We start from the raw sequence: 16,956 nt of genomic DNA on the forward strand, positions 1-16,956 counted from the left end.
TTTTTTCTGCACCAAGTAAAGAGCACTAGTGCTATCCATAGGTTCGTGCCCAGTTTATAAACCTCTGCAGCAAAGCATGTTTCTCTAGGAAAGCCCTCAAATCCTACCTGTGCTGGACTGGAAGCCCAAAGCACTACAGGGCACGCTTAACATCCTGGGGCCTGGCAGATAGCACTGCTCTGCTGTGTGTGGTGCAAGTAGGATGGCTGCACAGTCTCTTTTTTGTAAGTAAGAGACAGAAAGGGAGCCAGAGGAAGAGTGTACCTCACTTTCGCTAAGGAAAGCTTAAGAGCTTCTAGGTCGGGAACACAGAAAATGGAAGCCTCAGCACCAGTGGCAGAATGAACTCAAATAGGGCTGGATATCTAACTGTGTGCACAAAACAAGTGCTTCCAACCAGTCTTCCTAAACATACTACCTCCATAGCTGGTCCTCTGTCCTGCCTTTGTGCTGTTTCTGTGGAGAATGGAAGGATGTTGAGGCATAAGGAATTTTTCATGTGAGTGCACCTCTCTCCCCTCAGTTGACAGTCAATGGAGACTGACCCAGGACAGGACACAGGAGCCACACTATACAGCATTTATCTTTCATCAGCTCTGAGCTCATTTAGGAAGAGAAAATTTGAACAAAGCTGAAGCTTCAGTGCCACAAATACATTCTCCTTTCAGAGACAGAATGCAGCGTCGAGGGACACATTATTATTACCAGTAAAAACACACAGCACTGTCACAAATCGTAGGCAGAAGAGACAGGCAGAGGTGTAAATAACAGAGGATAAGTATTTATTCAGATAGTTAAATTTACACAACTTATGTTTCTCCAATGCATACATATATTGGACCAACTTCTGCTCTCAGCAACGGTGATTTAAATTAGGAATGATTTAATTCAACCAAGTGGGATCATACCAGATTTACAGCTGTGTTACAATGCACAGTTTGGCTCTTCACGTTCAAAATAATAGCTGGGTGGTTTGGAAAGAGAAAAACAAGTTTTCAGTTCCAGAAAAGGAGAGCAGATCAGAAAAGTATCATCCTTTATTCAAGCCATTGCAAGGACCAAAGCTGACAGCAATTCCAGTGAAAGCTTCCATTAAAAAGAAAACCAAAAGTGATGCAGTGTTCTCATTTCAAGTGCCATCCCCTCCCCCTTTGCCAAATTACACTGACACTTAAACATTCTCCTTCTGGACATGTCACAAATGATCCCCAGAAGGAAGAATTTCTTGTGTTCCATCTCTCTCTCCAAGACAAGTAGAAGTGTAAGAAAATTGGGAAAGGTATCATAAATGCCAAAAGCAACTAAGCATCAAAGTTGACAAGGGACAGAGTGGTATACTGTATAATGAACAGATAGACCATTAAGGGTCAGCTCACACATAAAACTTATATTTATGAGCACATATGGCAGATTTATAATGGCATATTGGAAACCTAGGAAATATGCAGCTATCTTTTGCTCTAATAAAACCTGTTCCCATTCCAGCAGCTTCAGCAGGCTAGGAATCGCCCCCTTTGTAAGTGAAGGGCAGAGTTGCACCTCAGCATAGGCTTCACAGGAACCATTCCCTCTGTTCTCAGACGATACTCTCAAATCCATACTAGGAAACGATCCCGTAGCCAGGTAAGCTGAAGGATCCTCACTACAACAGCATCTGCTTCACAATATTTTTGTTTCGGATGCAGTGTGGTCCCTACAAAGCCTTAGCTGCATGCCTCGCATCTGCAGATTACCTGCTGGGAATACTGAATGAAACCCAATTTGGATTTTGCTGCAACAGTGTTGTGTAACACAGTACAGAGACACATGTCAAAAGCAAGCTTTTATGGAGAAGATTAACTGGTTTAATTCCTGCTCTCCTGGGATCTTATTTTTCTGTGTATATGTCTATCTAGTGACGGAGAATTCATCCTTATAGCACAGAACCGGCCTCCAGTGACACAAAAAACATGCCCAGCTCGGCTGCTTTCGCCCCTCTTTCTAAGGGTGCCTCTGGCCCAGAGCCACTGTGCAATCAAAGGAGCACTTTTGTTAGTGGACATTGTGTGCTGGCAGCTGGCAGAGCAGTACATCACTGCAAGTAAATCTTCAGTCAGTCTCAGATTTCCATCATGTTACGTCTGAAGACTTCTACTCTGTGTGGAAACTGCGTACAGAGACACAGCCCCAGAACAAACACTGATAGCATTACCACAATAGGGTTTTAGAGATAATACCCTGGATATGCTGGAAATACAGTTATCATGCTATAGCTATAGGTCTCCTAAATGTAAAGATAACATATTTAGGATGAATACATCACAGTAATTTCCGAGCATGCAATGGATTCAGTTTTGAGCAGTGTCACATTCCTAAGGAAAACACCAGTCACATCTAAAAGTATAAATGAGCACAGTGCAGAGAGCCAGAATGAGTGGGTATCCAGCCTAATGCTCCACAGCATGAGCAGGATGGACCAGGGCAAGTGCGTCCACTTTTGGATGAACTCTACACAACAAAAAATCTGCAAAGAGGTTGTGCATGTAGGTTTAGCACATATAGAGCTAACTTGAGCACCCCTACTGCATCTTGGTGTATGCATCCCTGCAATTATTCTACCATAAACTTGAAGAGCTGCAGGCTGTAAATTTCAGAAAAGATTCAGACAGGTTTGAAACCTGTATTAATCATGCATGTCAGACATCTCCCTGCTTTACATGGGGTAGATCTGTGTTTCTTTATGCAAAAAACATTTTTTTCTGAAAGACAAGAGGTTAAATTTCCAATATGTTCATCAGGTATTTTATGGTCGGGAATTCCATGCTCTTAATTGCCTAATAATTAAGCTTACTCATTCCAACAAAACAAACCAAAAAATATAAAGAAACAAAAAAAGAGAGGAAAGAACAAAACAACCACATAATCAAACCCAGTCTATTAGCATGAAAAACCTGATGAGAAGAGCTTGCAAAAACTGATGCAAAGTGATAATAATGGCCAGCTGATTAATTCTGGTGGCTCTTTAAGTGTCTGCAAACATTTCAATCGGTTGTGATTGTATTAAAGAGAACTACGAAAGCCCAAATTCACGGGCAAGCCCCAGGCAACCCAAAAGTTGACTTATTTCCCTTCTCAAGGACAAAACTCTTTAAGCTTTTCATTGCCTTTTTTCATTTGTTCGCAGATCTACCAAAGTAAAGGCAGTGTGACTCCACCAGGAGCATGTGGCACTGGACTGAGGGGAAGAACAGAATAACTGGAGAGGCACATTTGCTATTCTTACCTTCAGTAACACTAGGAAAAGCATCTCTACTGCTATTTACCACCAAAGACACCAAATACTCAGCAAACAAGTGAAAAAGACCAAGCCTGGGAACAATTCTAACAGAGAACCTACACCTCAAGGCTACATGCCACAGGTCCAGCCTAAGCCAGGAGGAATTTCATTCAGAAATTTCAACTTGCATTGAAATGCTAAAAAGAAACTGTTTGAGTTGGAACTGAGACCTTCAAACATGTGGTTAAGTTCAGCCCCCTTAAATTCAGCCCTCGAGTCCCTTTCAAATCCACTGGTATCAATGGGGTGTATGAAAGTATGATGCATATATTAGCGGTTTCAAAGGTTTTTTGGAAACAGAGGAAAACTCGAGCATAGTTATAATCTGTCTCTCTCTCTGAAATTAGCTAAAGCAGCTGCCCAAATGACTATCAGCCAATTCAGAGAGTGTTCAGCTGTTCCTCCAAAGTAGGGACTGTGGCCTGGGGTTGGACAGAAACAAGCTGGGGTCAAGCAGAGGATGTGCCAAGCATTTTTGTGCACTGTTGTTAATCAAATAGCGCACTGTGCATTTACAGCTTAGTTCCAGCCACAGGCTCCATAGCACGGATGTGGACACTAGGAAGGCAGAACCAGGAGAGAGGCAGCTCCCTGCTGCAGTTGTCTTCATGGAATTTGATATTCAGATAGAAATCGCCCGTGTAGAGGAAAAGAAGTGCTCCAAAGTACACAGAGTCTTTGGTCGGCTTCACCTGCAAAAGAGAACGTGAGAATCAGTAAAATTAAACAAGCAACAAAACAAAATAATTGCACTTTGCAATTCAGTAGCTCCTTGAAACGATCTCAAAGTACTCTAGAAATATTCAGAAATTAAACATCTCAATATTACCTTCCCATAAGAAGAAGTAAATTTCTTGTCCCTATTCTAGCAATGGTAAAATGGGAGCACTGAAAACGAAATTTTGTGTTATTCTGTCATGCAGCAAAGCCGTGGCACAGCTCAAACCAGAAGACAAATCTGCAGCCGTCACTGATTTCAGAACAGATTTGGTTTAAGGCAAAAGTCCCCCACGATGTCCTGAATAACCAGGAACATCTTCCCTTAGACTGCATTTATCAACATCTATATTAAAGGTCTAAATCATGGCTGTGAACTCTTGTTAAACGCATGGTTGAACACCATTTAACAACTTCGCAATAACTAAATTCATCCCCACTTATTATTCAGACACAATCTGACTGCAAATTCTAATCAGGAATCTTTAATATTCACTCTCATTGAAATAATTAAATTTAGCAAGAAACTACTCATGAAAAGTGGGATTTAACCTGTCCAAATTAAACACAGAATTTGCATTGTTTCTACATTTATATATCTCCCTTCATCACTGAACCATTTATGATCCGTATCTTTACAACAAATATCTTGCTCCGCCATTTCAGCGAGACATTCGAGTAATTTTTAACTTCAACAGTCTTATCACTATTCAACATGTGCTAATGTTTGAATAAATGTCTGCTTCCACAAGATGATAAATCCATTTCTACAGTGACTACATCTGGGTTAAACTCACTGCAGATGCAAAATACTGAATCAGCACAAAGCCATTGGATGGAATTTATTTGAAAAATCAAGAAGAGGCAACTTCAGTCCCAGAACAGACCCAACAAAGGGCACCTGATGCTCTTCAGTACGTCTTCCTTCCAGCAAGACCATCTTACCAGTTCCTTTCTGCTCCCTGGAGACCCTGAAATCATCTTCTCAAGGTATTTTCATGGGGCCATCCCTACTCTCACAGGTAGGCTTGTGATTTCTTTTTTACTTAACATTCATTGTAATGGGCCTTTTCTTGGTCATCCCCAAACACCTCAGTGTCCATCACGGTACAGAGCCCAGAGCTGATGCCAAACGACAGCAAGACACAGCACTGGTCACCAAGCTGAGACCGAAACATAACCACAAAGGAAACTCTGGTGTTACAACCAGAGGCACCAAACTGCCCAAATGTACAGGACTTGATTGGATTTGGGGGAAGAAAAATGTTTGCAAGGGGCATCCCTGGGAAATGATGGGACATTACCACTGGGACAGTGAAGGGATGAGGTTAAGGCTCTGATATGGGTTACAAACACGGTCAAGGACCAGGAGGATTCTTGCCTGCTACGAGGAATTTGGTCATATGGCAAACCAGGACATCAACAACTGTGGGTTAACTGGGGAAGTGCTCTGGACACCCCTTGCTGAAAGGGCACCGTGCTTTTACTTTTAGGAAGATAGGAACAAACATGATGACTAGCCCATGGCAGGGGCGAGTGGGGAGGTGAAACACTGGAAAAGGTTTGCAGGAGTGTACAGCACCTCAAGAATATGCCAAAAAAGCTGAAAATTGCCTGAGCTACCACCACCTCTGGTGAGGAAAGCTGTCTGTACCTGTCAGATGTGAGGGGAATGAGCTATTTGTTTCTGCTTTCTCCTATTCCAGGTGGTGTTTTTTTGGACTTTCACTGCTGGGTCCTGTAGCCAGCAGGCACACACCTCTTAGAGCCCTTGGAGGTGCCAGGTTTCTTTGCTGAACCTGCCTGAATTGCTGCTCCTGCACAGGAGCCTGGCTTTTCACAAGCAGCAACATCACCAGGGCTGGCAGAGCCCAGGCTCCCTTTGGCTTTGGTGCTGATCACTTCTGCTGACCTCCAGCAAACTTGTGGCAGCATCGTGTCATCCACGTGAGCGCTCAGAGCGGTCACAGCTGTTCTCCTGACCCGTGTCCTTGGCATCTCCCCTCCTCGCTGGGTACAAGTTCCTGCCCTCCGGCTCTGCGTCTGGACATGCAGAACAACATCAAGCAGCATCCCCGCTCGGTTCCTTCCCCCCCTCCCTGGGCTGCCTGCCTTATTTTTGCCTAACTCGAACCGAGGCACACTTGCATCCACAGAAAGACAGAGCCAGGCACTAATGCAAGTGAGGGGTGGAGGTGAGCAGCAAATGAAGCCCCCAGTCCATTTCTCCCTAACCCAGCTTCACCATGGAGAAACATCTAAAATAGCATTTATCAAAGCTCTTGACAAGCGGAAAGGTGACTTCAGGCACAGCAGCATCAATGCAGTCTTTTTCACTTGTTCTGCCTATGTAGGAGCTCTCCCTGCCTTTATTCCACATTTGGGAGAAGAGCCAGTAGACCCTCATCAACAACCTTCCTGCCCTGGGGATATCCTCATTGTCTCTTGTACAGCCATTACTCTCATCAGCACTTGTGGTTTGAGGAAGAACCAGAGAAGCAAAACCAGCTTGAAACCTTTCCGCTGCTGAGATTCAAGTGGCCCTGCAAAAGTTAGAAGCTGTTTCTTCCAAAGCAATGACTGACTGCAGAGTATGGCATTCCCAGAAGACCACGACATCAGCAGAAGTCAGATCAGTAGAGAGCCAGATCCAAACCGATTGGTATACCAGGAATAGGACTCATTTTGAGGTTAAACAACCTACTTTTAGGTCTTTCTACACACACTCGGTACCCAAGCTCCTCTTACAGTAAGCAGACCTAGTCAACGCAGTGGAGCTAACAAAATGATCTACATGGCCGGCCTCCAGAGTGAGGACACAGCTGTCTAACCACAGGCATCTGGTGAGATTTGGGATGACCTAAGGCACTGAGACATCTACACAGGGCTGGCAGATGCGGCACAGGATTTACAGGAGGATTTCTGAAGCAATAGCTGGAAGGATACATTTAGGCAACTGGATCTCATCCCTGGTGTCTATGTTAGGGTGAGTCAGGCCCCAAGGGCAGCAGGCTACATCTCCGTTGTCTCACAAGAGCTTAGCTGGCCAGCATCAATGGAGACACCTACTCGTTCAGATGTCTCAATCTGGAACTGTATCAACCCAAATCTCTGTAAAGAGGGTGTCCACACCTGAGCCAGCTGTTCAACAAAAGCATTTATCTGATCAAATGGAGGTGTCGAATGGAGAATGAAGCAAAATATTCCTTAAACTCTATCAGCCCTGATGACTCACTCTTCACTGGCTGTGAAGGGAACGCAGGATGACTTGTTCAGATGTGGATACAAGTCAGACGTACCCCACTGTACCTGGCATACGCCATCCCAGTGACTGCAATACATGATCCAGCTAATCTGAAAAAAACATGAAGATAAACATGAAATCCAACTCTTTAGGAGTTGGACTCAATGATCCTTGTGGGTCCCTTCCAGCTGGGGATATTCTATGATTCTGTGACCTACTCATGCCTGATCCAGACCAAATTTGTATTGTCCTTTGATCTACCAGCAAACAGGTCTGGTAGTCTGACTGCCCAGATGCATGCTTGCTGGTTGTCCCAATCTGAAATGGTGTTGCACACATGTAGCTCAGTCTAGCTACAGAGTTGGAAGAGATTTTACTAAAATCACACCAGGTCCTTTGCATGGAGACCAAAGGCAGGAAGCTTCCACCCCAGGAAAACAAGACTGAAGAATCAAGGAAAAAAAATGCCCACATTACTCCTCCATTCCTCCGAGAGAGAAGAAAAATTAAGTTTCTAGCTTCATCCTAATCCTTCCCTGATTCAAGCTACCATGTGGGACTGCGAATTCCTGAGAACTAATTACTACTTATTTATACTGCTGTAGTACTTAGGGAGCTCAGTCAGAGATTAGGGCTAGTGCCAGCTACTGTACGCTGCCCCAAAGAGTTTACAGTGCGAGTACAAGTGCCAAGAAAACTAATTTGTTCCAGATGGGCCACAGAGGACCTGCCAGAAGTGAGCAAATGTTCATCATCGCTTCTGGGCTGATTCAAAATGACCATCTCCTAATGAATTTCTCCTCATCTTCCGCTACCAATCATTTGAGCTAGTGAGTGATAACACACCCAGGAAAAAGAAAAACCTGCTTGAGAATAGTAATGGCAAAAGCAAGAACAACAAGGAACGATGAATTGTTGATAGTTACAGGAATCTCCATAGCAGATAATTTTTTGTTTCTAATGTGGCTAGAAGCAGCTCTGTCTGATCAACTAATTAGTCAAAACACTGGTAAGAACTAAGAATCTTTAATAATATGATTAAAGCTAAACTTCAGGTTGTGAAGTGAGATAAGAAATAAATGCAAAGGTATTTTAATTGGTAGGGGTCCGCCAGGTTATCTCATGTTTCAAAACCCCACACTTTTATCTTCTATCTAAATGATAACCAAGGAAGTCACTTTTTCTGTTAACTATTGGCATAGAAAGGTAAGGTTAATCAAATTAAAAGTTAATCTTAAAAATAAAGGCCTTACATAATTTAAAGTGTATGGAAATATCTCATTATCCTCTAAAATGTTCAGTAAAAAATGTTGCTTTTAAAGGTAGTACATCCCAGCAGAGATCTTTGGACACAAATCCAGAAAGGTGCACTGAATTGAAAGGGGAGCACAGAAAGGTGAATAAGATCTCGTTCTGTTACCTCCAAGACAAATCATCTAACTTTGACTTCAAGCCATAAGAAAGAGAAAAACAAAAGCCTACAACTTTTACCCTTTAAACATTTTTGCTCATTCTGTGAAGCTGTGTGTGTGTGCTGAAAACTCCTGTATATATTCCATGTCTTCCAGATAGATGCAGAAACTGATTTGAAACTTTGTTGTCTGAAATCAAAAAATTGTGATTTGCTGAGCATTTACTTATTAGGTTTAATAAGAAGATAATGCTTAAGAAAGCCAAGGGTTGTTTTGGTTTGGTTTTCCAGAGAGATCACATTCAGCTGAGCACAAGTTATGTAGAATCATCGCGACAACAGACCAGATTTCCAGGGCATGAGAAGCATCTTTTCGTGCTGTAGCACCTGATGCTCCCACTTGTTCTTGACCATCCGCTACTGCTACGCCAAACCATGCACTAGTTCTCTGTCCTCCCTCCCACCCAGCTCGGCGGTGCAATAAATCATGTCACCACCTCCTTGCTAGTGTCAGTGTAATGTCAGCCCAATTAGCTCAAAGTGCTGACGAACGTGGTTTGAGCGAAACTGGCCAACTTTGCACAGAAACAAATACTCACGCCATCTCTCCTGCATGGTCTGCTGCTATAGAGGGGAGCATCTTTCTGCAGAGGGGCAGAAACAAGCAACTGCGAAACAGCAGCAACAAGGCACCTCCATTAAACAAGAGAAATAATTGTGTGCCCGTGACCTCAGTTCATAAAAATAATGAACACATGTTTAATAGCTTCGAGAGAGCAGCACAGAGCTACACCAGCTGGGAATCTCGTCCAGTGTCTCAGCTTTAATTTATAAAAAAGAGACACTATGAATCTCTTTCATCACACCCAACCACGAGCTTCTTCAGTTTCTTAACCAGCGTCTGTTGTTTCTGCCAAACTCAGAGCATGAACACAATTCTGAGTATGTTCGTTCCTCCCCGAAGCATCAACTGCACAAACCAGGACTTTATTCTTGTCCCCAAAACAGGTGCTGCTTTCTGAAATCATTTTCCATTACTGAATTAGTTATTACGTGGGATGAAAGGGCCTCTGACAGCATTAGACACACTGTTTGAAGAATTTTCTTCCATGATCAGGGCTCTCTGCCTCAAAGAAAAATGACTAAGCATTTTCTCTGGGAGCTTGTGTAGGACATGTATCAATGCTACATATTGTGAAAAACAGCACTTCTTGTCTAGGAGCAAACTTGTTTTTTTTTTTTTTTTTCATTTCACCCTTTTGGATAAAAAGGAGGACAAAATATCAGAAAACAACTCTTTTTTTAACTTCTGGGGGACTGCGTTTTCAGGAAAAATGGCTAAATACTGAATAACGGGGCAAAAGCAGAGACTGTCGTGTATGAGAAGGCTGCCCAGGCAGGCACAAGAGATGTGACCTCCTGACTTCTTGCCCCATAGGAGACTCAATCAGAAGGTACGAATACATCACGCTGTCATCTCCCTTTTCCCTCATTAGCCTGAAGGGTCAGCCCTTTGGCAGTTGGGTATCTGAACACCGCCACTCACATTAAAAAATCCACATTGTCAGGAAGGGATTCAAAGAAAGCCGTCTCCCGATTATTTCTGTTGACATATCTAAATTATTCAGCTCAGAATATAGTTAGTACCCATTAAAATTCAAGCCGATGGTTTATTGCGTGCTCATTATCTTTTGGAAATATTTTCTTCCTATGATGCGCAATTGAAAAATATGCATGGTGACTGTCCCTGTGGTTAACCTTTAATTTCTTTCTTACTGAGGTTCACTTAAATATTCAGTTTTGACAGGTACATTTTATTATCTGTCTGAAGAGCTGACCTAAGCAAAGGTCCTAGGCGCTATCCCAAACATTCATCCTCTTCTTCATGTTTATTTTATAAGTTACCAGAAATACTGTCTATTCCACTCGGCAACATTGTCCATATGTTTTTCATTCCTCTGATTTTTCGTTGTTGCTCTTTTTCACGGAAGGATGTGGGAGAGAGTAGTTATATTCAGGAAGTCTTTCCAGTGCCTGCTTTAGAAGTAAAAAGCTCTTGGACTTGAAACTTCTAAAAAATGATTTGAGGCAAAATTTGAAAATTCAATTATTCTAAAAGGGACTTCTTTGTCCTATTTTAAGCAGGGTTTTTATCTTTCTATTTTTCTTTATTTTTATAACAGCATGCTAAGCAACTAGGAAATGAACCAGATCATCATATTGGTCATTAATGTTTAGCATTTCCTTTTGTCTTTCCTCAGGATCTAACTAAAACTGATTTGCTGAGTTCCTTGGCTCAGCCTGGGGAATATTTCTCATGCACTAAAGAGAAGAAGTTACTTAAAATCCATTCCTGCAGACTGCACCGGATGGCTCAAGGGATTGGCAATATGGTGTTAAACATTATATCTAGGTTACTCATTCACGTGTCATCAGATCTGGAGTGACCAAAAGTTACTGGCTGCAAGAATTTGCTAGTGGCTTACATTACAGGAAATTATAGTTGTCATAATCATAGCATTTTCCAAAAACTAATCTGCCTTAAAATGTACAATTGAAAAATGAACCCCTTCTCTGGAAACACACATCATCCAGCTGTGACGCATTAGATAGAAAAGCTTACGGAATCGATGTAGAAGGTGTTGGATCCCACAAAAGTGATAGCGTCTTGCAGCTCATAGTTGTGCACCCCGTTTTGGTAATCCTGGTAGGGCGTCACGGTGAGGGCGAAGGGCCCCACGCTGTGCTTGCTCCAGTTGGTCAGCTTCACCTCCAGTGGGACGGGGTCGCCCACTTGGCAGTCCACCACGACATCACAGTCGCAAAGCTTGCCGTCGACGAGGATATCTGCAAAGCAAGAAAATCATTCCACATTATGTTGGGCTTCTACTTAAAAAACTCTATTAATCCTGGTTTTAAAAAAAATAAAATAAAAAATGTATTAATCCTGATTATTAGGAAACTACTTGCAACAAACAGTTCACGAAGGTCCAATAGCTGTCCACGGCTGTTGAGAGAGCTATGAAAAAAATGTCTGTGCTCTACACACAGGCACCAGAACATATCTTTTTAACCACCTTGCTCCTTTTAATCTCTTCCTTGGCAGGCCAAAGTCACAGACACCTTCTCTTGCTTCTCCTGCACATCAGCAGCATCAGGTGAAGGGAACTCCAAAGTTGTGGCTGGAGAGATTTGGGACTGGATGCCCATATTTACATGGGAGAGATTTGGGGCTGGATGCCCATATTCACGTGTTACAGCCAGAAATAAATCCTCCCATATAAAGGTGACCTTTCAAAGCAGGACAGACACTGCCAGACTATGCAATGTAATACACACAGAATGGCCCAGCTAATAAGGAAAAAAGGGATTTTAAAACTATACAGCAGTGCTACAAGCATGTTCACTCTTTGTGCTTTAATTCATTCTGAGATTTCTATTTTTAACTTTCTACTTTTCTTTCTCTTACTGGGATAGCAGAAACATGTAAAGCTCTAAATTGGTTACTGCTGGGACAATGACAGCCGGAGTAATGCGTCCACTAACCTTGCCCATTTGCTCATACAGAACCAAAATGTTTCATTACTAACACACTACGAAATTGCTAGTCCAATTCCCTGCTCTGAAAGGGCTCCCAGTTGTGCAGTATTACTGTATTTTTCAGATGAGGGTTATCTCCAACGCACTATTAATACAGGAACATTTCTATTTCGCTGTGGGTTCATGTTCAGAGATAAGAGAAAGCCCTGGGCACGTGTAAGAAAGAGTCCTCTGTGTGAATACCTATCCCTGCAATCTCACGTGCCCATGAGACATTTCGATCACTCCAGCTCCTCCTCGGTCGCTTGCCTTACGATGCACAGCACGTTATTCCTCTGCCAAGAGCACCACATTTACATTAGGAATATCCCCCTTTCAGGAAAAGATGCTCTTTTTACACTTCAGGAACGTTCAGAGGCAAAAATACACCAAGGTGATTATTATTATTTTTTAACTTGTTTTTATTTTGTTGCTTCAGAAGAAAAGCTACAAAATGATGCATGTTAGCCTGATGCCCTTTAGCCTGGCGAACAGAACAAGCCTCGGTGCAGCATCTAAAAAAAAGTAAAAATAAATAGCTAGAGCCAAAGAAGAAAACTAGTTCAGAAAGGGATATTAATTCCAGAGGTGGGGGCTGCAAAGCTGAGCTCCCCAGCTGAAAATCCCTCCTTGATCAAAGCCACACCAATGCAGCAGCATGTCCCGGATTCAAGGGGTTCGGCAGAGCGAGCACAAGGAAACCCTACAAAGCTCAAGCTGCAGTCATCCAAAACTCATGCTGGCATCCCAGTTGGAACAGTATCCATGCCAAAACTTTCCCTTTTCCAAAGGAGATGCCCAGTTTATGATGACAAGAAGGAAGGGAAGTTTGGGTTTGTTTTGCAACAGCACACCCTAATGCTGTGGGCTGTCCTGCCCAACATGAGCAAACTGCTTCTTGCAGGATTGCCCTAGGTTCAAGTAGATGAGATAGTGCCTATGATGGTATCCCATTAACTGGGGAATGCATGAAACTTGACAAAATCGAATGTTTTTAAACACAAAAATGTATATATGTGTTTATATGATCTATGCTTCCCAGCATCCTGCCCCAGCAGCAAAGTCCAGTTGCTTCTTTCAAAAATAATTCATTTATATCAGTTTCCGAGCTTAGATTAGTTTATATTTTCAAGCTTCTCCCTGCAAAGTAAGTGCTTTCATTCAAGAATATGTCTCTTTTTTTCTGGTTCCTCCAGCCAGCAGGTCTTACAGCTGCGAGAACGGTTAGCTCCCAGGACCAGCATGAGCCTTCAGAAATACTCAGTGAGCTAAGTGGATGAATCTGTGTTCTCAAGCTGCTCATCAACTCGCCTTTTAGCTTTAAAATTCAATGCTCTGCTGTAGGAATTATAAATGAACCCTTTGCCCTCTGTCTGCACCTTTGTGTCTAATAATAGCTCAGAGCATCGCTTCCCAACATGTTTGTGCAAAAATAGGAAATCCAAACAAAAGGGAAGTAATTAAGCCTGACTCAACCAGATTAATTTTCTATCATATTCCTTAAAAAAAAAATCAATTCATTTAGGATTGATTTAAGGGTATGTGCGCACAGGCGCTTGTGTACATATTGCGAGGTTGCTTCCCTCCCTCCCAGCACACCCTTCCCTCTTGCAGTACCGCAGCCAAGGATCTCAATGAGATGTCAGATGAGAAAACACACATGGCTGGCGTGCAAAATACTATGGAAAGGAGTGTTTAAAAACAGTCTCCTTTCATCAGAGCGAACAGCTTGGTTTGACAGGCAGCTTTACTCCCTTCCTGACACAGAAAACATCTCATGGACCATACGGATTTGCTTTAATATTTTCATCCATGAACAGAGGAAAAGCCATGTGCACAGGGTCCCATTTCTGCAGATTCAGCTCAGTAACACAGATGGCATGTAAAAGCTGAGACTGCTCACACCACTGCTGTGAGAGTGAATCATTATTGGCTTCACTATACAGTAGCTCTGAAGCAGAAGATACAGTCGCTAGCACAGGAGACAGTGGTGGCCGTATCCCCGCCTTCCCCGGATTCAGACACAAAGATAAACACTAGTTCAGAAAATTAGGAGGCTCAATTGTACTGCAAACAGCATAAATAAACTGCATAAAAAAGGTGGAAGCTGAAACTCTGGCAGTCCCAGAAAAAAAAAAAGAAAAAAATTAAAAAAAAAAAAAAGAGAAAAAAAAAGACCGAGCAACCTCCTTCAACCTCCTTCTAATTAAAAGCTAAGTCCTTTTAAGTATTTTAATAAGCCAACACAATGCTGCTGCTTTCTTCCTCTTCCTCTCTTTTCTCTCTCCTGCCTATTTACCTACGTATGTCCCCTATGGGAAGCATCCTTGGGTGCCAACATCACCCTGCAATGCCTGAAAGCCAATGAAGAAAGGAAAGCCTTCACCAAGACTTTTAAGATCTCTGTGAACTCACCTTTCTGTTGGAAAAACTATTTCATGGCCCACCTGATAGACAATGCTTATTGGCCTCACAGGAAGGCTGGAAGACAGCTGTATGAAAATAATGCATCAGAATTTATATTACATCTTTTTCCTTCAGGACCTCAAAACTCTCAGGAAAAGGGCATGAATGCTCCTAAAGGGAAGACAGCCACTATTCCACAAGAAAAACATCATTTAGCATCACCTGTCAGGCGCGCTTCTGTCTGCATCACCCAAAGGAGCAGCTTGGAAATAAATAACAACCATTATTAACATTTTGCTTTATTTGCTCCGCTCATTTTAACACACAGTAAGTTGTTCTCGCAACTCGGTTCAGTTTCCATGTGAGCACCCGCACACATTGGCCCACCTGTACGTGAAGAGTCCTGAGTCAGAGCTAATTGCATTTCCACACCCAATTCCCCATCTGACACTCTGAAAGTTTAATTTTGGAAAGCCGCATACAAATACGTGCCTAATCTCAGCGGAAACACATATTCCAGCAGTGCTTATGCTCCTCGCTCAAGTTTGAGTTGATTCTAAGAAAACAGGCTGCAGAGGTGTCTGCGCTCACCTTTAGAGAAAGAAATTCCTGTTCAATGCTTGCTTTTCAACAGGATGCTGAATCCCCAGCTGGTGCAGAGGCACCGGCCTCTCCCCTTCACTGCAGCTGGGAACCTGGCTCAAGGCTTCCTGCAAACACCTCGCAGAGGCACGGCTTCACCCAAACAACTCAGTGAGCAAAACTCAAGGCAAGAGATGCCTAAATGAGTAAATAAATCTCATACGAGTGGTAAAAGAGATCTTCGAGCCCAGCAAAGCAAGCATTGCTCAGCCATACTGCAAGAGTTTGGGGAATTTCAGTCAATCGGGCATTTTTTATGCTGTTAGAAGTGTTCCAAAATACCAATTTTACTCAGCCTGGTCAGTGTACTGGGAGAGAGAGACATGGTTTAAGGAGGGGAGATGAGCAGCAGCAACGCTGATGTCTCTAGACATTGTCCATCAGACACTTTGATGGAGGAAAGCCAAAGTCCACAAGCCCAAGCCAGAGCTGCTGCAGGGAAAGTCTCGCAGAGTGATTCACTTATTCTGTGTTCACCAAACCTAAAGTGCTGATTAAAATGTCTGCCCAGGCCAGCTTTGCTTCCAACTGTCCTGAAAGAGCAATGAAAGGGCCTGTGATGATGTCTGGAGCTTCTTCTTTCCTTATTCTGTCCTCTTCTGCAAGCACGTTTGCTCAGGATTTTGCAAGGAATGTAAAAATGCAAAGAGGAATTAAAATAAATATAAAATAATTTATTTAAAAAATAGCTTGAACAACTTCATGCATTTCTGTTTTTTTATATTACATAGATGGAAGAAAAATCAGAATGGGGTAAAAAACCTGTATGACAGGCCAAATCTGCGTACAGAGCAAGCTGATCCTGCCCTTTTCCAAACCATTTGTACCTCCTCTCATGTGCTTATCAGGACAGCAGCACTTTTGGCAGCCTTTTATTTGGGGTTCAGTCAGCTGCTCACAGGAGCTGGCAGACAACATGTGGCATTCTTTTAAGACAACAGGCTCCTTGATTATTTTGTTAACGTATCTCCTCCAATAAATGAGCCTAAATTCTGTTTCTGTTTCCCCTGTTCCCATTTGTTCTCTGTCACGTAGACCAGCTCCCTTTCATTTTCCAAACCATTCATGCAAATTATTTACACACAGAGATATAGCATTGGTTACATTTGCTTGTCCGTTACGAGGTCCTGCAGTATTTTCAGAGCTGAATACATCCATATAAACGATATTTCTATGAATATAAAAACCGTGTTCCCTGTGCTGGTGGATTGTGGATTGTAGCTGGTGGATTGTGCTCCATCTGCAATTGCTTTGTCAATGCCGGCGTCTCGAGCAAGGGATCCCAGCCGCTTGGCTTCCCTGCCGTCTAATTCCACACAATTGGCTCCAGAGTCCCAGCACCGGAGCAGCCAGGTGACAAGCTGCTCACCTATACAGCGACCAAAATCTTTTCGCACATCTCGTAGCTCGCGCTCGTTTAGGCTTCGGGTAGTTACTGTTGATTTTTCGACATCCTCATCTTCCTCCTCCTGAATCCTTGATGGCCCAGCGTCGTCGTCATCTTCGTCATCTCTATACCTAGTTTTGGCAGAAGCCTTACCTGGGTTGGCAGAAGACTCTCTGCGTTCTAAACGACCTGAATCTCTATACCATTTTTTCACCTTCTCTACAGGGGCAGCTTGCACTGCTACTGCTCGTTTC

The 16,956-nt window shown here is 42.9% G+C and overlaps 1 protein-coding gene across 5 annotated transcripts in view; it reads right to left on the reverse strand.

Annotated features, from left to right (window-relative positions):
• Nucleotides 1-759: 759 nt before the first annotated feature.
• The window catches only part of TRAPPC9 (trafficking protein particle complex subunit 9), a 479,897-nt gene continuing 463,700 nt past the window's right edge, over nucleotides 760-16,956 (reverse strand). For all 5 annotated transcript variants that reach the window (XM_068672718.1, XM_068672714.1, XM_068672715.1 and 2 more), the window contains 2 exons: nucleotides 11,312-11,535; nucleotides 760-4,008 (listed from right to left, as the gene is read on the reverse strand). In XM_068672718.1, coding sequence (XP_068528819.1) covers nucleotides 3,829-4,008; nucleotides 11,312-11,535 — 404 coding nt within the window. In that variant the 3' untranslated portion in view covers nucleotides 760-3,828. The remainder of the gene's footprint in view (nucleotides 4,009-11,311; nucleotides 11,536-16,956) is intronic.

This window comes from Anas acuta, chromosome 2 (assembly GCF_963932015.1).
Source record: "Anas acuta chromosome 2, bAnaAcu1.1, whole genome shotgun sequence".
Lineage (NCBI taxonomy): Eukaryota > Metazoa > Chordata > Aves > Anseriformes > Anatidae > Anas > Anas acuta.